Below are 25,944 nucleotides of genomic sequence, written 5' to 3'. Positions count from 1 at the left end.
GACCAATAGTATTGCAGAATTCTAATGTACCGGTAATAATTTTGTCATGTTACAGCAAGAGAAGGTAGAGGAAGAAGATTACAGATATCGTGTTGCTACTGGCAACTACCAGGGAGAACCATCTTCATCATCTGGCGCTAAACGACCTAAGATTAAAAAAGATGCATATTTTAGTGATGAAGAAGAATTTAGTGATGAAAATTGACATTTTGCCTGCAGTAGTCAGTTTGATGAGAAATGATGTAACTTTTACATTTTGTGTGCAGTGGTCAGTGTCACTGTGGCTTTCTGGACACAGGCAACTTGAAAGACACCCCTGGTAGAATTCTCAATGAAATCTGTCAGTCAGAATTAAATTTTGATTTAGTCTTCATTTGAAATATTTAATGCAGTTTGTTTGCATTAATATATTTTTTTTACATCACCAAAGCCAGAAATGTAAAATGATATATCATTAGCGAATTGAACATCATAATGTTATATGGATTCAGGACTATTGGAACCCTTTAGAGCATTACCCTATAGTCTAGTAATGAATAGCAATGAAGTACTGGAATGGCCAAATATGGACAATGACATGATATTATTACCTTTCATGACCTAGGTCAATTTACAGAAATTATTGACAGTATAGTGTTTGATTTGCATGACAATATAACCAAATTTACATAATAATATGCAGATAGTTTTGAAACACTAACCTTCATTAGCATTATAATTTGTTTTTTTTTTGGAAAATTTTGCTCAAAGTAAAACTGTGCTCAAAGATGCCTGGATAAAACACTAGTTATAAGATCATAATGCATATTAGTTATCTAAAATCTTTTATTTGTGCGTCTCCAACATTTATGGAATAGTAAACTTAACCAATTTTCAATTACTGTCATTGCCATAATAAACAAACTGTACGTACTTTATGTAGTTCCACACATCCTGGTGTTAGTCTGGGGCATAAAGCTTGTAAATACAGTTGTTGTCAATCTATTGTTTTCCCAAAACATTATTTTTAATGTACCTGTATTATGACTGGTCTCAATAATTCAAGTGATTTGAAAGCTTGTAAGGCTGAGAAAAAAAATATCTCTGTTTCTCGTTGCCGGGTGCATCATTTTGAACTATGCGCCTCAAACGTTTATTTTTCCTTCTAAAGTATTCCTAAATGCGCTTGTACTCATACTTGTTTCAAATTTCACCCATATTCAAAAAAAACAAACTCCTCGCCGCCTAATTTGAAAATTTCCACAGAATGAGAAACAGATTTTTTTTTGCTGGCCTAAGCTCAGAAAAAAAAATTGTGCAGAATACTGTGCACAATTAGCTGAATGTTTTGATCTAATCATTTACAATCACGTTAGTATCTTCAGAAATGCTCACCAAACCATCAGCAATTTAAGCTTCCAATGTTGTTGTTTCAGTGTTTGCAACAATGTGGTAGTCACAGCTAACTGCTATTTGTACGACTACAGATGTTTACAAAGAGCTAGTCTTATTAGATGACCCACATCATTCATTTACTTTCATTCCAGTATAAACACTCTGAATTCATATTGAACACTGTCCAGTATTATATGCACCATAATATTATCACAATTTTAATCAACTTATTACTCGCCATCACATTTATGCAACTACCAGTACACCACATGGTTTAGAGACTGCTGCTTTGATCAGAGGTACATTACTTGGGGTTTGCAACTATGATGACATGATACCAAGATCCTGATCAATCTGGCCTCGTGTTCCCAGCTCAGAACAATGCGAATGCTCATGCCCAAGATAACTAGGTTACTGTGTAGTCCAGATGGATCAAAATAGCTGCCCACGATATGACGGATTACGAGAACTATATTTTTTTCCCACAAACCTTGAACATTGATACATGTCATGTCAGAAGGTCGTAGCATCAGTCTCGCTATCTACGAGATGAGACTTCAATGGGATCTTGACATGATGTCACCATACAGTACTATGCGTGTTGCAAACCCCAAGTAATGTACCTCTGCTTTGATTTAAGATTATGACAATCACCAAAGTTCAGCTGGTTCATGTAAACTGCTGTGATAGTTTCACAGCCTAAATTATGGGTGTGTTTGTACCCTTATGCAATGTGAACATTTGGCTTCCTAATGTTTGGTATATCCTGTCCTAGGGTACAACTGCCAATATTCAGTGAGTGATGTATAGCACAGAAATGTTGAATATCCTTTATTGCAAAATTAACTGAATGTTTTAGTGCTGTGAAATGTTTTTTTTGATTAAGTTAATCTAAAAAAATGTCACCCTCTGACAATCTGCACGCGAGTTTTATGGGTAGCATATGCAATTGTACATCAGCGCAATTTCATCAAAGTATTAGGTGTTTTCTAGTAATTTGTAAAAAGTTTTTTTTTTTTATATATATGTGAATTGGGGGAGAATTTTTTTTCAACTCGTATTATACTATCATTGTCGATTGATCGATAATTTCTATTAGGCATTTTTAACCAAATTCAAATTTATCATTATTGAGCATGTTACTGCACATACACACAATGCATTATGGGAAATAACCACCCACCATTTGGTATGTGAATAACGGTAGTTCCCTTTCTGAAGGATGGAAGGAAGGGTCGTTTGATTTGTGTTTACACAGTATACGCAAACATTAATGTACCTCCACTTTGAAATGCGTTGCATATTTGTGTTTTTGAAAAAATAACATGGGATCAAGTAATTGCCTAGGGCAATTTTTTGGCAGTTTTTAGCTCCGCTGTCGACTTTGTCGAGCGGAGCTTATCATATGAGTGATTGTCAGTCGTCGTCCGTGTCAATGTTTTACTTTTTCGACTTCTTGAAAACTGCAAGCCTGAATGCTTTGATACTTCGTGTATATGTACCTTGGATAGATATTTTTGTCAAATATCACTTTTTACCAAAAATGACAAAAATATTCATCAAAATTAAAGAATTGAAGATATCATCATGAAATGAACAAATTTGAGAGTGGTCCATATGTAGTATCTATATATGTAATATCAAAGCAATTGGACTTGTGGTTTTTAACAAGAAGTTGAAAATATCACTTTTTACCAAAAATGACAAAAATATTCACCAAAATTAGAAAATTAAAGATATCATTATGAAATGAACAAATTTGAGAGTAGTCCACATGTAGTACCTATATATGTAATATCAAAGCAATTGGACTTGTCGTTTTTAACAAGAAGTCGAAAATATCACTTTTTACCAAAAATGACAAAAATATTCACCAAAATTAGAAAATTAAAGATATCATTATGAAATGAACAAATTTGAGAGTGGTCCACATGTAGTACCTATATATGTAATATCAAAGCAATTGGACTTGCGGTTTCTAACAAGAAGTTGAAAATATCACTTTTTACCAAAAATGACAAAAATATTCACCAAAATTAGAGAATTGAACATATCATCATGAAATGAACAAATCTGAGAGAGGTCTACCCAAGGTACATATACACCAAGTATCAAAGTATTCAGACTTGTAGTTTTCAAGAAGTCGAAAATGTAAAACATTGACACGGACGACGACGGACAATCACTCATATGATAAGCTCCGCTCGACAAAGTCGACAGCGGAGCTAAAAATGTTTACACAATATTATGATTCATATCATAAATATACAGCTTTTTCACCAGATGTCACTGCAAATAAGGCCACACTGATTTAATGTTATGGATGACATCCTCTGGAGACCCCAAAACTAATGCGAGAGGGCGAAAAAAAAAAAAACCCTGCCAAAAAAAAAATGCTGCTAAAACCATAGGAATACGGAGCTGGTATTACGAATTGAACCACAGAACAGAGTCTATCAAAAAAACAACAAGAAGTCTTTATTTGTAGGAGGCACATGTTGATGTACACATCTCGTACTGTATTACTGTCACAGGTATAACCATTTCAGACAAGCTCTCGTACATGTAGTCATGATGAAGTACCTTCAGTCAGAAACACTGCATTCAAGGTACAGCATGAACACCATTTTCAGTACAAGTCAAAGCGGAATGTACATATCACTACTTTATGACAATGGCTAACAAAACATTGCACTGTCTGTGCAAGCAAATTATCCGAATCAGAAAATGAAAAAAAAAAATAACATTTTCTTCACCTTGAAAGCGGACTTCGGCCAAGAAGCTTCCTGTTTTCGTTGCAGTTTTGTCGACTTCAATGCGGACAAAGCAACCGAACTGACTTGTCGCCTGACCGACTTTTAGACCACCATACACCTCCACTCCTCTCCCATTTCTCTTTATCGTTGCAGAAGAAATGCAGGACAGCCACTCTGGACAACACGTCCTTAAATTTGTCTGGGCGAAACTAGCTTGCCGCTACCAATCTCACAATCCCTCCGTTTTTCCTCTGAACTTTTATACTCGCGTATTTTGGTGTAGTCGCCATGTTGGAATCATTTACGACAAAATTGGCATGTTTTGAGGTAGTCCAAAACGAGTTTTACAACAAGTCGGCGCTTTGTGACAATATGAGTCGGCAAGTTCCAGACAGAAAACCCATCTGTGGAGACTCGTCGTCGGATATTTTTTTTTTTTTTTTGTTGAGAACAGGCGAAAACTAATGCGCGTGCGGATGTCATCCATAAAATTAAGTCTGTGTGGCCTAATGGGATATAAAAAAAATTATTTCACCATAAAAACCAATATAAAAATGTCATTTTTGACACTTTTCTATGACAATTCAAACTTTTTTATCAAAAATGTTTTCATCTAAACAAAATATGCAAGCAAAAAATGTTTCATATTTATACTATACAAGTACATGTAATGTGTGTGTATGTGTTGGGGAGAGGGGTTCTCAGCTGTGTATTTCAGATATTTTAAATTACTTTGTTGAGTAAAAACTGCCAATATTACTTGTGAAATACAGTAAAATATATTAATTTCCTGTCAGGATTATTGACTACATTAAATTATTATAGCCCATATTGCTTCCACAGTATATTGTAACAGTGGAGCTATGTATTGGCAGTACAGGCTGGTTGTTTTTCAAAGATGGCCGACTGGTGGCCTTTATGTATGCATTGGTGTGCTTGGATAAACCTTGGAACAATTACCTTACAATTATAGGGAATACACATTGCATATCAACAAAATTGCATGATTGGCCATTTGTCTTCTGCCCAGTAACCAGTAATAAAAATGGTCAAAGAGTTCTTGCTGAGAGAGCCACAAGATTCGTTCCCCCCCCCCCAAATAATCCATTCTCTACAGTCATCATGTCCATGACCTATGTAATTGTCATGATTGTATTTGTGGACGTGATGACAAAGAACAGAACCGTATTTGCGGGGTTGAAGATTTATACCGGTACCACTTTGGGTCATGTGACCCATTTCTCTAAATTGTCTATAATGGTTGTATTCATATGAAGATTGTAAACCATTACAAATTTCCCCTCACTATTAAAAAATGGAACATTTTTTGAGGAGCAACACCCTGGGATTTGACAAGCCGTATGGCCACTCCTAAATGAGCTATGCAGTTGAATGCAACATGTAGTTTACTATGATAAGTACATCAATCAGGTGCGATATCTATATGTCCTTCTATACAAAGGGAGTTACGTAACAAAAATATGCTGTGACACACAACCCTTGATGGGACTACAGAAAAACCACCTGCAACAGTACTTCAATACAGTATGGCAATTCAGACGTTAATGATAGTTATTAGTCTTTTGGGGATCCTGGTTCTAGCAAACATGCAACTATTAGTATCCTTGATTGTAGCCATCCTTTGATTATCAGTTGATACTACAAGTGTGGTAATCCTATAAACACTTGAATATTTACAATCACAGCACCTTTCTGTACCTAATAGGACAAGATTATCAAACATTTGAACTTCACTGGGTCAAGATTAGATGGTCAGTTACAATTTTGTTTTATTATAAATATTGCCATATTAAATTCTCAACTTTGTACAAATAATATACACTGTAGACGGCTTCATTTTTGCTGTTGAAATTAAAGTGGTTTACAGTATCTGTTTGTTAGCTGCTATCTATTTTTTTGTCTTGACAAATGAATGTCTGACTGTTTTATAAATACATCAGTATCATTTCATTCAAACACAGTATTCAAGTCATCCAATTAGGACAACTGTCTTTATGTTCAATGAATTAAGAGATGCAGTTTTACATGTGCCTACACAGTAGAATGTACAATTTGGAATCTCTGAGCAAATCTGAGTTGAAGCTTGACTTGTACTTGTTCTTAGTATTTCAGCTCATCGAGAATCAGAGTTCATATTTGTTGTTGGTGTTTCAGCTTGATATCTCACCATGTCTCTATTTGTTGTTGGTGTTTCACTATCTCATTCAACACTTTATATTTTAGTTCATATATCTTTGTAGAGCAATTCATATTTGGTAATGTTTGCAGGGTCGATGGGACTTTTTATCATCAGCTTTCCTCTCATTGCACCACGATAAATAACTTCAACCAAATCAATAAAGTCTTGTTTGGTTTTGAAACTCCCAATAAACTTAGTATGATCTTGGGTTCTGTAAAAAAAACAAAAAAAACATGTCATATAAATGATTATTGTGAAATAATTTATTATTATTATTGGGAAAACTAAAATATTAAAGGGCAGTTGTTATAAGATAAAAAGTAATTTCTAACATACAAAATAGTGTTTTGGCCAAACAATCAATTTAGAAAATGGCCGATTGGTGGCCGTTATGTTGTATGTATGCATTGGCTTATTTGGTTAAACCTTGGCACAATTACCATAGATTATAGGGAATACACATGCACATCATCAAAATTGCCATTTGTGTTTTGCCCAGTATCTACCAATAATACAAATGAGTTCTTGTCGAGAATGCCACAAAGATTTGTTTTTTGCCTTAAAATAATCATCCATTCTCTGAAGTCATTGTGACCACTGTTACCCTGACCTATGTAATCATCATGATGTAATCTGGAAGAGTGGGCGCTGTTTCCTTCAAATAAAAAAAATCACAGAGAAGAAACACGACACGAAGAAAAACACGAGCGATGTAGTAGAACAACAGGCATTACGGCAGCCATGTGTGTTTCACCTCGATCAATACAATATTACCCATGATGCACTATTCCCATAAGCGCCGGTATGTGGAAGTTCATAGCCAAGCCTACTGTGGTCAAGAAAAGAAAAGAAAGTACATGACGAGACAAACCAGATTTGCCGCTGATTTCCGGGTTTGGGTGCGTTTCACATAATATATACCGTATATACAAGATCGATACGCACTACACTGCCGAGTGTAGTAGACATACTCCCGATGGCAATAGGAATTCGAAGGAAGCTAATACAGTTGATTTATAACAGACAAAGTAAATAGAAATCACTATTCAGTCCTCTTTAAATGTGTTGGTAAACAAGAGACGATGGAAACTCCACGTTGTGGCAGATTTACCCACTACTACAGTACTACAAAGTCCCCCAAATTCAAAAGGGATTTTTAAAAGCGTTGGGGAACACGAGACAAACAATTGTGCATATTTAGATTATGACTCCACATTATGACACAGCGTGAAAATGGCAATTTAAAACTTTGCTTGCAGATTTCCCAGGACAGATTTACATAATACTACAGTTCGATAAGTTTACAAACACCACGGCCAGTCACACAAAATCCATGAAAAGTCGTGTTTGTTCTCAGCTGGGAAGAATATTGGTAAGTCAACGTATTTTCTTTCATATGTTGATGTATTATGTAGTGAAACAGCATGCAATGTCGTGGGCCTTTTGAGGAACCATTGAACGAAGAAAAACAACACGGCCTTGATTTCAGCAGTTGCAACAGAAAACAGCTCCCACGCAAAATTAACAAAAATCGCTTGCGAACGAGAAGACATTTACTGGTGTACAGTGGACATGGACACTTGAAAGAACAGCCCATACAACACAAAGCCTAAACTAACAGAAATTCGTAACACATAATTCGAGTGATGGTATAACAAAATAACTCGTCATTTGTAAATTCAATCCATCGAAAAAGTATAAAAAAACATTTTCATAAACAATTTTTGTTATATAAATACACTTTGAAACGAAACATGATTCATAAACATATTTGAATACATTCTTACTTATTTTTCAATGGAGTTTCTTCACAGCACAAACTCTTGGAATCATGCACACGTGTGAGTACTTCAGTGACACATTTTATAGCTACGCCCAACTGTGACCAAACAACATCATTCTGTTAACATCCACACATTTTCATAAAATCTCCATGCACTTTTTGACCATTCAGGTAAAATATACTACAATTTACCCCAGAAAAACAATTTTCTTGGTACATTCCTACATTATTGCATACTAATGAGGGATTCAGACACATTCCAAGCGGAACTCTTTTCTTGGACTAAAAAAGCTGGTCAATCCTCTCCCAGTAAAATAAGGTGTATTCCCTAGATTTTATTTTCACTGAATCATCCCTTTAACGAAAGTAAATTCCAAGCGAAAATAAAGATTTCACAGTATATCCATTGTGATAAATAGTTAATAGGCAAGCAGTGTTAGTTATGCAAACATTGTTCTGATGTTGTGTGTGAAGGTTTCAGAAAGCAAGTGCAAGATAATGAGCTTTCTACTCATCTTAAATTACTCTTTAGCTACCTACAAAAGAATGCAATTTAGCTGCCTGCTTTCTTGATTGAGCCTTCTGATCACATTGGACCTGGTCATGGCCACCACTGCCCTTTAAGAAAATATATAAAATTTCTTACCCATAATCCACTTTCATATGCTGCCCATTAAAGAAGAAAACAGTGGATGGTATGAGAGAAACATCAAAATATTTTGTGTATACAGGAACACTGTCAACATCAACCAAATATATTACGGCCATCTTGGAAACATCATGACTCGTTTTATATAGCTGAAATATACAAGGATGGTTATATTATATACCTGCAAAGTCACTCACATTACACAGATGTCACTTGCATTCGAGCATGATTTTAATGTCACTAGCATCCTTAAAGGATACCATGGTTATATTATATACCTGCAAAGTCACTCACATTACACAGATGTCACTTGCATTCGAGCATGATTTTAATGTCATTAGCATCCTTAAAGGATACCATGGTTATATTATATACCTGCAAAGTCACTCACATTACACAGATGTCACTTGCATTCGAGCATGATTTTAATGTCACTAGCATCCTTAAAGGATACCATGGTTATATTATATACCTGCAAAGTCACTCACATTACACAGATGTCACTTGCATTCGAGCATGATTTTAATGTCATTAGCATCCTTAATAAGATTTTATGTCATGGTAAAACGTTTACAAGAATCATTGAATTACGGTACCAACAATAATCCCTGGATCAATAGAGAATGACTGCCACCGAGCATAGACAGTCTCATAAGAGATTGATGTATTGATAGTGAGGCACATTTTATTCCATATATTTGACAAGTGAACATCAAATGTATTTTGTTTAAGCTGCATTGCCTGCTTGCATTTTTGTGGTATGTAAAATAGTGACTGCTTTACTAATGACTTGGTTGCATTAATCAAAAAGATTACCTCAAAGTGGAACGCGACTCAAAATTAACAAGCCATGCATGGCACAGTCCCAGTTAGTTATCGAATTTAAGATATATAGTTTTGTTTATAGTAATATAGCTGGAATATAAAAATGTCAGGAATATGATTATGATGATTGTTTAACATTTAAATGATTGACATTTGTATCTGATCGTCAAACGAGTATTGAGAGATATTGCTCTGGAACAGCATTAATTAAAACAAAATCAGCCATTTTGAATACATGTATATATCTATACCATGATGTATAATGAATATATAAAATTTGAACATAATCAGTCAAAGCATGTCAGAGATATGGCTCTAGAAGCCCATTCATTAAAACAAAATGGCCACCAGGTAGCCATTTTGAATCCGATCTGAAAAATAAAATGACGTGCATCAGGAACTCGTAATGTCTATTGTATGTTGTAAGTTTGAACGAGATCCATCCAGAAATGCTTGATATTTGATGATTTTTTAGCACAAAAATAGCCACCATTCGGCCATTTTGAATAGGATCGTCAAATCAATATATCTGTATATCAATGACATGATGTATAATGAATATTTAAAATTTAAAAATAATCAGTCAAAGCAAGTCACAGATATGGCACTAGAACCACATTCATTAAAACAAAATGGTCGCTAGTCGGCCATTTTGAATCTTAACTGAAAAACAAAATTATGTGCATCAAGCTCCTATAATGTCCAATGTACCGGTATATACTAAGTTTGAACAAAATCCATCTGTAGACAGCCGAGAAATGCTTAATTTTGATGATTTCTCAGTACAAAAATGGCTGCCATTCAGCCATCTGCTATCAGATCGTGAAACAAATTGATGTGCATATGTATAATGTCATATATGATGTATGTGTAAAGTTTGATTGTGATTGGTCCAGGCATTTCTAAGATACAAGTCCGGACGCACACACAGGCTTGGAAAACTCAATTACTATGACAATCAGAACAATATTTTCAATACAGATGTTGAAAACCACAAAGATATTTAACTTGTGAGATGCGAGCAGCTGACAAAATTTTCTCCACTCCAAACACTGGTAACACTGTATAAATGAAGCACACAAATTGAATACGTAAACAATTGTCCAATGCAATGGACATCAAAAATGTTCCTGTCAATAAACACATTGAAAATAAGATTCTTTAAAATAATTTATTTTCGCTTGGAATTAATTTTGCTATTTTCACTGAAGGAGTGATTCAGTGAAAATAAAATCCAGCGAATATTCTTTTTTTTTGTATATTTTACATTCGACTCACCAAAAATCAGTGAATTAACAAGCCAAAAAGTCTTTTCAGCAAAAATTTATTCCAGGAAAAATTAAGTATTTCACAGTAAATATCTCCTTGTACTGTAGTCCCCAGACTGTTGTCACACTGCAGTTCTTGCTACCGAGACCAAGGACATTCTTTTCAAATGTCCACATAATTTTGATAAGTAACCTCCCAAATTAGATATTACAAAACAATTATTAACAATAAGCTTTTAGGGTATTTGAACATTTGCTTTCTCGATATGACAATTATAATTATTATAGACAAAGGCACGGTTCTCGAAGCCGTACCTACACACGAATTGGTAACGTCACGCACTGTGTTGCAAAATGGCCGTGTAGTTGAAACTGGGTCATGGTGTGATGGGTGAGGAAGACATCATTAAACACTCTCAAAATCACAATAAAACGGGGAAGTGGTTGCATATTACAACGTAGCCAACATGGGAAATAAAAAAACGCCCAATACAAACGACATGGGTTCGAATCACACTAGATACACACTCACCAGAACCGAAGCAATCAGAAACCAGCAATCGTTTTGGCTTTCCCGTTCAACTCATCGGAACATTGGAGTAGTTAGAGAACTGAACACCACTCAACGACCAACGTCGTGGCGTGGTACACAAGCGTGTCATCAAAATAAAACAAAATTAGCTTGAAAAGACAGTGGGTTCGAGTCCCGCTCAGAGCTACCGTAAAAAGGTAAATCAAATAAACTGAAATCCCTCATACCGTAACAAGTAAACAAAGAACGTCTCGAAAAAATAATAAACCTCACAAAACTCCACCCTGCAAAACTGAATGAATAAATAATAAAATAAATAATAAAATAACTCACGTCTTAAACTGGACGACGCGCAATTTTTTCAACAGTTTCCAGATTGTGACAAGAAATAAACAAGACTCAAGTCAAAGTAAGTTTTGTTGAATTGTCGATGGAGTTCCCTATATTACGAAAACAATTCAGTCAACAGACGAATATCTTCTGTGGTGTTGTGGAATTTATACTGTGTCTGCGGAATTGTTGATTGAGGGTTCAAAGCCAGCAGTTAACATTTTGTTAGAAAGTTTCACAATTAAATCAAATATCCAATGATACCAGTATATTTATTTCATTATTTTAACAACTTGCAATGGTGGAAGTTGGTCAAACACAAGTTCTTACACCTAAATAAGTATCAAATATTTGTCGACACATTTATTCTCTCAATTTAACAACTTGTAATGGTGTAAAATAATTAAACAAGAGCTGTCTACACCAAAATAAGTCTCAAATATTTGTCCTCACATTTATTCTCTCAATTTACATTAACAACCTGTAATTGTGGGAATTGATCAAACGTGAGTTGTTTACACCAACTAAGTATTGAATATTTGTTGAGACATTTATTCCCTCAATTTAACAACTTGTAATGGTGTAAAATTATTAAATGAGAGTTGTCTACACCAAAATAAGTCTCAAATATTTGTCCGCACATTTATTCTCTCAATTTAACAACTTGTAATTGTGGGAATTGATCAAACGCGAGTTGGTTACACCAAACTAAGTATTAAATACTTGTCCACACATTTATTCTCTCAATTTAACAACTTGTAATGGTGTAAAATTATTAAATGAGAGTTGTTTACACCAAAATAAGTCTAAAATATTTGTCCGCACATTTATTCTCTCAATCTAACAACCTGTAATTGTGGGAATTGATCAAATGTGAGTTGTTTACACCAAACTAAGTATTAAATATTTGTTGAGACATTTATTCTCTCAATTTAACAACTTGTAATGGTGTAAAATAATTAAACGAGAGTTGTCTACACCAAAATAAATCCCAAATATTTGTCCACACATTTATTGTCACAATTTAATCACTTGTTAATAGTGGAAATTACTTAAACCCGACTTGTTTAATCAGTTGACATCAATGCAACTTACCCGCAGACAGTGCTACACAGAGTATCATTATTGAGCAATTATAAACAGGAACGTGTCTTGGCATTAGGGTTAGGGATGGGTCAGGTATGGGCAACGCAAATGGCAAACACCCAATTGGCAAGATGTACACTAACGGGTTATGGCATGCATATAGTTTACACAAGTAAAAACACAAAATTGGCAATTTTTTGGACAATTGTAACTCAATAATAGAAATATGTTGTATTTCTAATATATACACACTATATACATGTAGTCTTATCAAATGCAAACACATTCAGTGAATCAATTTTGGTCTTGTGGGTCAGTTGTCTACACAGTGATCAGGAGGACCCCGGTACAATTCCCATGCCTGCCAGTCTTTTCTCGCAAACACTAATTTGCAACAAAGCTAAATATGAAAACAAATAATTCATTTGCATGACGACCCATATGGTTCAGTGGATATGTACAATGGAGGCAATGTGAGAGATCGCTGGTTCGAATCCAGTACGGTTAGTACGATTTTTGAATGCTAGTGAAAACATTGCTCCTATAAGTAGGACTTAAATCCTATCACTTGTGTGAAGACACTCGTGGTACAGTGGACAAGACAGAGTGCTGGGTACTCAAAGATTGCATGTTCGAATCACGGACAAGGACACTCCTACAAGACAAGATATGAAAGACGTTAAAAACATAAACAGAAACTTCTGTATATCAAGAACTCAAGTCAGAAAAACAGAACACAAGAATACTACCTCACATGGAAGCCAGTCGAAGTCGTCGAAGAACGAACACAGTTGACAGCTGTAGGTCACGTGCAACAACAGACGCGAGGAGCATGGCTGCTCTCCAAATGGGTCCCTTCTTTTGTATTGACCCCCTAAGGATTGGTAATCCCCCTTTCTAACTCTTCCCCGAAAAATAATATATCGCCCCTTTTAGAATGTATTGACCACAAATTAATGAATATTCATGAGCACAGAAACTGCTACGTCATGAATAAATTAGCATAATTTAAAAACAATTTGCATAAAGTGGAGGTATGTCTTCTGGAATGGCCTGCCCAGACAAATCTTCACATGCCACCCTGTTGCAGTTATGACAATTATTGAAATTTGTTCATTGTCCCACAGTTTTGTTTGGTGAAAAATGTTTTTTCGTGGTGCTTGTTAATGTATAAAATTATTGAAAAAATTATTTTTAGTGGTATTTATTGAAATAATGGAACTACTTAAGTTTTCACTGGTGCCTGTGGAAACCAGTTTTGAGCATATTCTTCGACAATTCTGACACAAAATATAACTACTGCTATATGCGCTAAATTATCAGCAACGGTAGGTAAACAACTCTCGATCGAGTAAGATTCTACTTTAAGTGCCTGTGAAATGGCTGCTATTTTCACGTCTAAAATTATCAATTGATACATAAATATTATTTATTTTTATGTTTCTAAGCATAAATTATTTTTTTTAAGTGAAAAAATGTGTTTTAAACTCAGTCTACAGCAACTTTATTTTTTGTATTTTAAAACGAGGCTCCTCATTAGCTATTCATTTCCATACAGAAATTCCCCTTGTGACGTCAGAAAGGGAAGTTGCTGGGCAGCTCGCATTGCCGATACGTGTAAATAAGGCAAATTTCTTGTGCAGTTTTCTCGTCTTTGACTAAATTGTCACTTATGTACTTTTTCGTCGAGGAAGAACGGGCCATAATGAACACTTGGATATCAAATTTGTTGCATGGGGTTGAGTTAGATGCGAGATATGTTCGTTTTGGTGTGGCTGGTCGCAGTGATGTCACCGTCCCCGGCGCACGTTTGTAAACTATCGCTGAACCTCGGCACTGGACAACTTTCGAGTCGGTAAGAAGTTCTAGTTTTTTTTGTTCTAGTTGAGCTTACTACTCTTTATAAAATATCTTATCGATAACTTCAAAGAGGTATGTGTGAACTCTTTATTATGCCCGATAAACTTAGATCGCGAATTTCCTCAGAAATATTGCCTGCTTCGTTCAAACGGGGTACAGTCACTTCGCCCGAACTCCTTCGCCCGATTACCAGTTCGCCCAATTACCGGTTCGCCCAATTACCGGTTCGCCCGTTTTCCTTTTCGCCCGATTTACCAATGTTACACACTAGGCCTACTGGGGGTTTTGATTCGAAATGTACATCTGGTAAAATGCATAAAATCTACCATATGATCGCATTTTAGTCAGGGTTTTCTTGCCGATGCAAACACTGCAACTGATCATCCATATTGGATTTTCGTTCATGGTCGAAGGCGTGAGTGTCTCGTGTGGCCCGAATGTCATCGGCGTTTTACTTTATCACGTTTGATTTTTTTTTTTGCACAAATGAAACTCTTATTTTTTTCCACCATCAACAATTTCTGATATGGTTGTTGGGATCGGCCGACGTCTCTGTGGGCTGCTCTACACACGTAAAATGCCCAATGTTTTGACCTGGCTTCCCTTCACACGAAGCGCGGGTGTGCATTACATCCGCAAGTTTCAAAATTTTAAACGTAAATTTGAAAAATGTTTGGTGAAATAAAATTGACATATTATTATGAAAAGAAAATGAAGAAAAAAAAATTTAATTATTTTTTGAATAATCGTTTGAGAGGATTGGGTGGCAATTGCTTATACTTATGTACTAATTGTAAATGTGTTCAATATTTTTTTCATCCATAATTCAAACACATATATAACATAATAATAGTTGCCTTTATTATAGTAAAAAAAGATGCATCATAAAACGAATGAATTACGTATAAACAAATGCCAAATAAAGATTGTGACCTTATTTATTTTCTAAACCTCCACAGGTTAACGAGGGGATACTTGAAGTTCCTTGAAAAAGACTACAGTACTACCAGAGTGAGCAGTAACAGATTAATCAATATTTATGTCAGAGAATTATTTAGGACTTAAATTACCAAATCTTGGTTTTTCATAGATTCCAAAATCTGAAGATGTGTTTCCTTTTTTTCATTGTCACAGTGTCACTCAATTAAAACCATATACTATAGTAATAGTAATCCATGTACAAATTATATTTTATTCACATTATTTTCCTCACATACATGTACAGACAATCCAATGTTTACATTGTCATATTTCTTTGTTCATCACAAGTCTAAATAAAATTTGTGAACTGTGTAACGTAGCCTGTTTTTTATTAGCATAATTGTTGCAGCATCTGGAAATGTATTTACACTGTTATGTGAATCTTGTAGTGTGGCGATGAACTGCCGAGACTTTGTCAGGGTGGGCATACTGGCTGTTGAGTGGCAGGGGTGCATCATCAAGTGTATGTAATACACAATCTCCTCCAACATACAAGTCTAGTGTATTGAAGAGCTCTTCTACGTAATCTGTAAATTATAATGAGAGCATTTTGATTCAACAATAGTAGATAGAAAACCATAAAGAATCATATCATACATGCTCTATTGAAGTACATTTCCAGTAGAAGCATCAAAATTAAAACAAGCAGCCTGTCGGCTGAGATAGCTCCGCTGTTAGCGATGCACATTTCAATTAAAGAACAGAAGACATCATTAGAAAATGAACAATATGTATAGTATCAAAGCAATCGGACTTGCAGTTTTTAACAAGAAGTCGAAAATATCACTTTCTACCAAAAATGACAAAAATATTCACCAAAATTAGAGAATTGAAGATATCATCAGGAAATGAACAAATCTGAGAAAGGTCTACATGTAGTATCTATATATGTAATATCAAAGCAAATGAACTTTTGGTTTTTAACAAGAAGTCGAAAATATCACTTTTTACCAAAAATGACAAAAATATTCACCAAAATTAGAGAATTGAAGATATCATCACAAAATGAACAAATCTGAGAGAGGTCCACATGTAGTACCTATATATATAATATCAAAGCAATCGGACTTACAGTTTTTAACAAGAAGTCGAAAATATCACTTTTTACCAAAAATGACAAAAATACTCACCAAAATTAGAGAATTGAAGATATCATCACGAAATGAACAAATCTGAGAAAGGTCTACATGTAGTATCTATATATGTAATATCAATGCAATTGAACTCTTGGTTTTTAACAAGAAGTCGAAAATATCACTTTTTATCAAAAATTACAAAAATATTCACCAAAATTAGAGAATTGAAGATATCATTACAAAATGAACAAATCTGAGAGAGGTCCACATGTAGTACCTATATATGTAATATCAAAGCAATTGCTCTTGCGGTTTTTAACAAGAAGTCGAAAATATCACTTTCTACCAAAAATGACAAAAATATTCACCAAAATTAGAGAATTGAAGATATCAACATGAAATGAACAAACCTAAGAGAGGTCTACCCAAGGTACATATACACCAAGTATCAAAGCATTCAGGCTTGTAGTTTTCAAAAAGAAGTCGAAAAAGTAAAACATTGACACGGACGACGACGACGGACGACGACGACGACGACGGACGCCGACGGACAATCACTCATATGATAAGCTCCGCTCGACAAAGTCGACAGCGGAGCTAATAAAAAGAAAACATATTTTGACATTCTAGACGTTAAACTATAGTGATCAATAAAATATGGAAATAACTAAAAAAAACGACAAATCACAGTTACTAAATAAATGACCGCCGCGTGGAAATAGATTCAGTTGAAATGGGTGAACGCGTCGGGTCACGACGAGGACAAGTGCGTGACTGGTGGCGTTTAATTGGATAACAAAAATAATTGAGAGCAACACACATACATTTGTACAGACAAATTCAGAGTGGACTCGAGTTAGCGTGATTGTCATACTTATTTACTTGGTGATAACGCATTGACAGCCAAAGCCCGGATTCTTATTCCATAAATGATTTCTAGACATCTCGACCCAAGACATTTCGACCCAAATTGAACATCTCGACCCACCGCATCGACGCGACCCTGTCTCAATGTGGCGACGCGAACCTCTATCTAGTTCAACGTTGATCGACATCTTTTGATTCGAAACATCGTGTACTATCTACTAGTATTTCCAACGCGTGTGGTCGGCGCCTTTGATTGCGTTAATTTTGTTTTTAATTCGCGAAATCTATCACTGGCAGCGTTTGTTTTGTCATGTCTCATAACTGAAAGTCCAAGCTGACTTTGTTTTGGCTGTAGGTATGAAAAACGGGTCGGGATTTTTTGGGGTCGAGATGTCCAGTACCCCCATAAATTATTTCGCAGATCAAGCTAGAAGGAAAGTAACAGAGGTGTGAATTCGACATTCAACACCAATCACCGAACAATTCAGAGACTTTTAGCCTGCGAAAATGAAAACAATTAGCAGTGTGTAAGGACTGCGTAATTTCCTGTTTGTCCGACGCGTCGTTTTCGTGTTACTATCAAAAATTATTGATACCTTTACATAACGCAAACTTAATTGTCTCTATAAAGCGATAATCAGGATGGCAAAAAAAGTCAAATGATTTGAAACACTTACCCGACGTCTCTCTCTCTTCTGAAATCCGCCTCGGTGATCATGGGCTGGTTCGGAATCTATTTCTTTCAAAATTGTTGGTATTGCGGCAGGTTTAAGTTGTAGGCGCTTCTCTTTAAAACCTAGTTGTTTTTTCACGGCCGAAGACAGTTTTTCGAAAAAAGAATCTGAGGTGAAGTGGACACTACATATGACGCTGTAAGGAGAAGGTCCACCCCAACCTCGTCTACTGACGTCGCACCTTCGGATCGTTTGGAAAAGTGTGAATACTTACACTATGACTATACGTATTACTGCAACGGCCCACAACACAACGTTTAACCATCACAAACGTTTGTTCTGAAAACAACTTCTAAAAACTCTCTATCTCAAAAAAAAAAAAAAAAATTGACAAAAAAAAGAAATGCCGACCGAAAAATGTATATCGTTTAAAAGTATGTTGAATCACGCAGTGTTATATAAGTACAGCTCAGGAGTATGGCTTCCTCTCATATTTTGGCATTTGGTGGCGCACTTTCGGCGAGAGTCGGAAATCCGGAAACAGTCGACCGTTTCAGGATAGGTGGGCGTGGCTACAGCACGAGATATATCTTAAATTTACTTGGATAGGAGTAACCATTTTGACAAAAAAAAATCAATAACTGCCCACTTCAGTAGGACACGGATCTAAAATAGTTAACGTGAGAGTGGGCATTGCACAGGCACTTTAAGGTACTATTACAATGTACATAGTTATTTCATCATTTGAGTTTTTTTTAAATCTACGTCACTTACTATTTCATCTAGAAGCATACATCCAGTGTCGCCATCTCGGCCAAATCTCAAAACCAACACAAGATCTTCCGTCTTCTTTATAGCTTCGTCCACCGTCTTCTTTGTGGATAGCGTCGGCAGCAAGTAGCTCATAATTCGTAGTCAGTCATAGCCCGCCCGCTGAAAAAGCAAAAACAGAACCGGAAGTGATTGCAATGTCATCATGTCGAGAGACCACCTATCGTCTCGATATTTTTACGCTGATAATTCCTAAGGCATACTAGTCTGGTTCCCTGCCCCATTTCAACGCTGAGGGCGGTTTTAGAAAAGGGTCAGGTACGGGGTATTACATCCAAGGCGGTTATTGGTAGTTACGTACGGAACATCTGATTCGTCACTGAGACAATTCAACATGGCGGCTTCCATGGACATGGAGTTTGTTATGAAAACAAAGATTGCTTTAGCACATGTAAACGCAAACAGTCATTCATGTTACACATATTTAAGACCAAAGCAAGTTGATTGTTTGAAGGCATCCACTGATAGTGATTGTATAGGCTTGTTGCCTACCGGTTATGGAAAATCACTGATTTTTGAGTGCCTTCCCTACATGTCAGCTTCACACAGTCCCAGGACAGTGATCTTGATCTCGCCATTGAATGCTATTATAGAAGAACAGTCTCGTAGACTCGGCTCAAGGTCAGTGCGGTTAAATCCGGAGTTTGACTGTAGTTTGTCCAGTTTCATTAGTTGTGAGTATTTGTATATACTGTCTCACCCAGAACACATAATGACCAAGAAACTCTTCGCCGTATTTCGTGGCGACATTTGGCAACACAAGGTATCTCATATTGTTGTTGACGAAGCACACTGTGTAGTACAATGGGGAAGTGATTTCCGTCCGGAATATCGAAATCTGAAAGACCTATGGCCACCGGTACGAAAAGAACACAGCAAGAAATATCATCACATCTTCTGCTTACCAATCCTGTTATTATCGCTGCCAGCATAGATAGACCAAACATAATGTTCCATGTGACAAAAAGACTTCCAAACAACAGAATTGAAGAGTCTTTTAAGGAGATCTTCAAACCACTTATTGATGAATTGCGCAGTAAACAGGAATGTTTTCCACGAACAATTGTTTACTCATCACTTAAATGGTGTGGATTTGCTCACGAATTGTCCTTAATGCCAACTTTTGACAGTGATATAGATGATATATCTGGTCTGGTGGCTCAATTCCATGCCTCATGCACTAACAAGGTAAATTTAAGTTATTTTGTTAACTATAAATACTAACTTGGATATGACTTCTACTGTTTAACAATTTTTTTCCATATTCTGTATGGTATGGTATGTTATTTTTGTTGTTGTATAGTTAATAACAAATTGGTCCTCTGATGGTTTTACCAATAAAAAAATAAAGTGAATATTTATTTGTTAATTGTTATATATATAAATCATTTGTTCCGGGTTTATAAGCAGCTTTGTCTATAACATTTAGGTAAACAATGTGGCTGTTGCCTCATCAAATGACACACTGAAAGATCAGACACGTGATAAGTGTGTGTTCTTTATCAAATTGGTGAATGCAGTTCACTTTACACTTAAGCCAAATTTGTATAAAAGATATAGCGACTGTGCCCCTTTAACTGTATTTGCTATATTAGATGTTTATCTCCAACACAAGAACAGATAAGCCATCAAAATTTGTTGTATACTGTTCTGTATATTAATAATTTGTGCATTTTTTTTACTATAAATGCACCTCTGTCATTTAACTATCATATGATATTCTGTTACATTACCTTTGCCACAACAATTAACTTGAGCCATTTGGCTATTTCATATCAACTTGCATATTGACAATTTATATATCATACTTTTATCATTAAGCAGATGAAGAAAGAGGTGATCGATGGCATGCAGACCATGAATTGTGGTATCAGATTGTTATTTGCAACTGAGGCATATGGGATGGGTGCAGATCCAAAACAAGTCAGGCGAATTATCCATGCCGGTGTACCAAGAACAATGGAAAGTATGTTAAAATGCATGTAGTTCAGTCTAAATGTAGTAATGCAATGTTACGCACAAAATTCATGAATTTTCAGAGCGCATTGTACATATTTGACATACAATGTGTAAAACCAAGTTCCTTTATTGTGTGCATGATCTTATTATTATACTGCTTGTAAGTGTTGCCAACATTTTGAATGTTTTATTTGTTTTGATTATTTAATGACCACAAGCAATTGGTTGGTTCAAGAGAATCTGAAGTCCCAATAATCCTGTAATCCTGTCATGAGTGTAGTTATTGGATGACGATGATGGCTAGGAAAGTTATTTTATGATGAAATGCCACAGGTTACATCATAGAATGGATATAACAATTGATGTCAGTCACCCAAGAGAACTCATGAAAATACGGATTTGCTCAATATGAGAAGTGCATCTTCAATAGAAGTGTACAATAAACTAAACTTTTCCTGTACTGTATAGAGATATATTACCATGTCATTTACCTATGCATATGCTCTAGTAATACAGCAAATACATTCCAGTACCATATTGCACTATTTTTGTAACTTGTAGTGAAGCTACTTAAATGTTAAATACAATTCTCATTTGTTCATTAGCATACATTCAGGAAGTTGGCAGATGTGGGAGAGATGGGGAAGAATCTGAGGCTATTTTGTACTACAACGCATCTGACATAGCACACAATGTGAAAGGCATGACTGAGGAAATGAGGAAATACTGTACAACAGATGAATGTCGTAGAGTGTCACTAGCCTCACATTTTGGTCAGGAATTTCCCAAGGACTATATCATTAAACATCAGTGCTGTGACAATTGCAAGCTATTGTGTGACTGTACCATCTGTGATTCTCAGTTTCATTATCATCAGGCTGTACATCAGATCCTATTGTTGCGGGCTGTTAGCAGCCAGCTGAAACTGATGGCTGTTAGCAGCCATCAGGAGCAGAATCTGATGTACAGTCAGATGCTGATGAAAGTGATTTTGATGATCACAAAGCACAGGTAATATGTGATGTGTTATTACAGTATTTTGAAGCTGAAAATAACATCTGTAATGCACCTTCTCCTTCAGTTGTCACAGGATGGACACCATCTTTAGCGGAGAAGATATCTTCAAAATATACAAGATACTCCAATCGCAAGTTTTTGATTTCTGATTTTTATTTGGAGGATCAATATGTTGATAATATAATTTCTCTTATTTTGCAAGTGTAGAAAGAGGAGAATCTTTATAGTTATGTACCTCAAATTTTCACTGGAAACTGAGGGGAAATGTTATTTGCTCATGTGTTTGCTTCCAGTTGAAAGCATACAAATTAATATATATGTATATATGGGTGCTTCAAGACATGCATATTCAAAACAATAGTGAGACATTTTGTTAGAGCAGGGTTTCATGCTGTAAAAATAAGGATAAATTCTGAAAGTTGATCACTTTGTTGGATGTGTTGATGGAGTACTGTTACGTATATTCAATAAAGTGACCAAAGACTAATTTATCCTTAATATGGCAACTCACTTATTGTTAGCATGTAGTGATACTCTATATATTGTCAATGTATATACTGATTGGGAGCTCAAACAATGGCATGCAATACATTGATAAAACAATACTGTTTTCAACTGGATGTCCAATACTCTTTGACAATGATTTCTAGTTCATGAAAAAAAATGTGTGTTTGTATGATACATTTTATCACACACATCAATTAAGCGCTGTGCCTTAGTGTTCATAATCCCCCTCAGTTTTCAGTGATACACCTTACTTTGACAATATATTTCACCTAAGTTTTGAATCTGTGTGTCTTGAAGTCCTATATATATATATATCAATTTGTATGCTTGCTCTCAACTGCAATTTAGATTAGGGCTAGACCATTTGATATCCTGGATGCACAGGATTCACAGCAATAAATTCATGGCACATAGACCCCTTTCATAAATCAAGCGCCCTCACTCATTAACCGTAGACCTTAACTCAGAGTGAGGCCAGTAGGTAATAAATGCTTAGCAGTGTGTTTTTACCATAGAGTGTACAGTGCAGACGGTCCTTTTGAAAGCTAATAAACTCCCTTGGTTGTGAAATAATTAGTATTTTTATATTTTGTAGAGTTCAAGGATGAGGTTTCCTGTGTATTTAGAAAGGAACTATGCTAGATTTATGAAAGGGGTCTATTGCTTAGATAATCAGAAGGAAAAACTTATGTCACTATCCTGTGAGAGGAGATATGTTTTTGCTTTGATCTACCAGGATATCCTTTATTTAAAAAAAACTGTTTATGGTATTTCCATTAAAATCCTCGGAGCTTATCAGTTTATCAGTTTTGGGAATTAACCAGCTAATTCTCATATGGTTTTTGTTACTTAGTTTGAATTGTCTGAACGTATTTGTACCAAATTTAAGGATTAGACATATATTTGCATCTTACTTCTAGACACCTTGACCGATTTGGACCAAATTTGGTGTGATGACAAAGAGTCCCTCAGTGAATGTTATAATGATGTTACTTTTCTGAGAGGGGCATTTTTGAGGGGGCGGTTTTTATATATTTGCCTTTTACTCCAAGACTCCTTGACCAATTTTGGTGTTGTGACAAAGAGTCTCCTAGTGAATGTTATAATGGTGTTACTTTTCTGAGAGGGTCAATTTTGAGGGGAGGGGGGATGTGATTTTTATATATTTGCGTTTTACTCCAAGACTCCTTGACCAATTTTGGTGTTGTGACAAAGAGTCTCCTAGTGAATGTTATAATGGTGTTACTTTTCTGAGAGGGTCAATTTTGAGGGGAGGGGGGTGTGATTTTTATATATTTGCGTTTTACTCCAAAACCCCTTGACCGATTTGGACCAAATTTGGTGTGATGACAAAGAGTACCCCTGCGGGTGTCCTAATAGCAGTTTTTTTTTTTTGGGGGGGGGGGGTATGAATTCATTTAACTCCAAGGCCATGTGACCGATTTGAACCAAAATTGGTGTGATGAGTAAGGGTCCCAATCGAATGTTTTAAAGTTTTTAAAGGGACTTATATTTGGCGGGGGAGAAGAGGGTGGTGTGATATAGTTTTTTTCAAGACCCCTTGAACTAAATTTGGTGTATTACAGCCCTGTACCAATGCTGCCATAGGTTCGAAACTAGTTGATCGCTGCTTGCAGCTATATTTCAAATGTGTTAAGCTGGTACATTTCACAATACAGCAGAGCTGTATCAACCGATAGACTGCTTGTTTTACAAATGTATATATAATTTGGATATGCCAGCCTGCAGCAATTAATTTCTATACATATGCATATCTAAGTGCTGATACACAGCATACAAGTTGGTAATTCACAAGGACTGTGCTGTGCATGACTTGTTTGTTAATGCAATCAAGTCAACCTCACTCTTGTAACAACTCTTGTGCAATGTGCAATTAGGTTCATGCAACTCTGCACACATTTCTTGATGTCTGTCCAATACGATTGTTCACAATATGTGGGAGCCCTTTTGAAGCTTTCTTTGGGTCGAAAAATACCAATGACACAATTACTAAATTGATGAGACAGGGATGTTTATTTACAAATATTTTATGTGGTATGTACCAAACTTGCAGTGAAACATGTATATAATAAATGATTATCTTTAACTTAAAAAAAACATTGTGCTGTCTTACTTGCATATGTAATATTCACAGTGGTGGAAAGATGTAACCCTGGAAATTGTCACACTATGAAGCCCACATTTGTAAAATTGCTGATGCATTTAAATCAGTGTCACAGCATTAGTGTCATTTGGGCCAATAACATTTTGATTTTTACATGGCACTCTATGGCTGTGATGCGCATAAATGTTGCAGTTTCTAATTTATAAATCCAGTGAACATGACCACTCACTCATACTTAGATGTACTGTATTTGTTACATTAGAAGCGCATGCTCTTAACTACATGTCAAGGTCTGTCTGGCAAAAATAATTAATACTCTAACACTACAGTATACAAACAATTCAAATTTTGGTTTAGGTGCGCTTCTAATGTAGCAAATACACATATGGTACACAAATTACTTGTAAATTTATTTTCTGAGGTCGAGTATATCATAGAGGAAATTTAGTGCCATTATAAACATTACACTAAATATGTGATATCAGATAAGCATAGGGGTTAAAGAGTATTTATGGTGGCATAACATAGCATAGGACCACTAAAACCCTGGAATCTGACTCGCTTGAAGACCTGAAACCCATATTTGTGATGGGGTTTTGCCACACAAAATGTGCTGACCATTATATATAAAATCAAATTCTTTTGAAAAGAGAAATATGAATTGTTTGGATGAACAAATATTCACCAAAATAAGTTATTATAATTAAGTGTCCCCTGGGAATTACATTGTACCGTAAAAACTCAATCAATTCGGCCATGTAAAAATAAATATTTTTGGGGGTGGGCCAATTGATTGAATAAATATAGAAAATATGTTTCCGAAGTGGTCGATTTGTTTGAATAATTTTTCAACGTTTTAAAACTGGGTTCGAAGTGTGTATCACCGGTAACTGAATAAATATATCGTTTTCCCGAGATTAGAGTAAAGGTTTCGTACTAGTCTGAGACTTGACCCAATTTTAAAACAAACTACGAGCGCGTTCAAGAAATCTGACGCAACCAGGCCACCTGCTGTTTTGTTGCCGTGAAGACGACAGTTTTATGTCACGCTCCCCGTAAATGTAAACAAACATGGAGTTGGACATTCTTCTGCACATCTTATTTCAACACTGTCAGTGATTTCGGTGATCTTACAACTTGACAAATTGGAGTGTTTCTTAAAGCTTTTTCCTTCAGCAACCAATGGAGATCTCGCACATCGCTTCACATTCGAATTTAGTCTGCTCGAAGTTTGGCATTTCTCT

The 25,944-nt window shown here is 35.7% G+C and overlaps 2 protein-coding genes and 1 pseudogene across 3 annotated transcripts in view; 2 read left to right on the top strand and 1 right to left on the bottom strand.

Annotated features, from left to right (window-relative positions):
- Positions 1–4,916, top strand: part of LOC100368796 (zinc finger CCHC-type and RNA-binding motif-containing protein 1-like) — a 43,415-nt gene extending 38,499 nt beyond the window's left edge. For both annotated transcript variants that reach the window (XM_078011892.2, XM_085496756.1), the window contains exon 7: positions 56–4,916. In XM_078011892.2, the coding sequence (XP_077868018.1) occupies positions 56–205 (150 nt within the window). In that variant the 3' untranslated portion in view covers positions 206–4,916. The remainder of the gene's footprint in view (positions 1–55) is intronic.
- A 979-nt stretch (positions 4,917–5,895) lies between these two features.
- Positions 5,896–19,224, bottom strand: LOC100367888 (thioredoxin-like protein 4B). The gene is made up of 3 exons (XM_002737834.3): positions 19,036–19,224; positions 8,760–8,911; positions 5,896–6,541 (listed from the first exon to the last, which is right to left on the bottom strand). Exons 1-3 carry the CDS (start codon positions 19,165–19,167, stop codon positions 6,376–6,378), a joined length of 450 nt encoding a protein of 149 aa, XP_002737880.1. The 5' UTR covers positions 19,168–19,224; the 3' UTR covers positions 5,896–6,375.
- Positions 19,225–19,348: 124 nt separating this feature from the next.
- On the top strand, positions 19,349–24,692 carry LOC146747469 (uncharacterized; annotated as a pseudogene).
- Positions 24,693–25,944: the final 1,252 nt, after the last annotated feature.

This window comes from Saccoglossus kowalevskii, chromosome 3 (assembly GCF_978046115.1).
Source record: "Saccoglossus kowalevskii chromosome 3, keSacKowa6.1, whole genome shotgun sequence".
NCBI lineage: Eukaryota > Metazoa > Hemichordata > Enteropneusta > Harrimaniidae > Saccoglossus > Saccoglossus kowalevskii.
The sequence above is the reverse complement of the archived record's forward strand: the minus strand, read 5'-3'. Positions and strand labels throughout refer to the sequence as shown.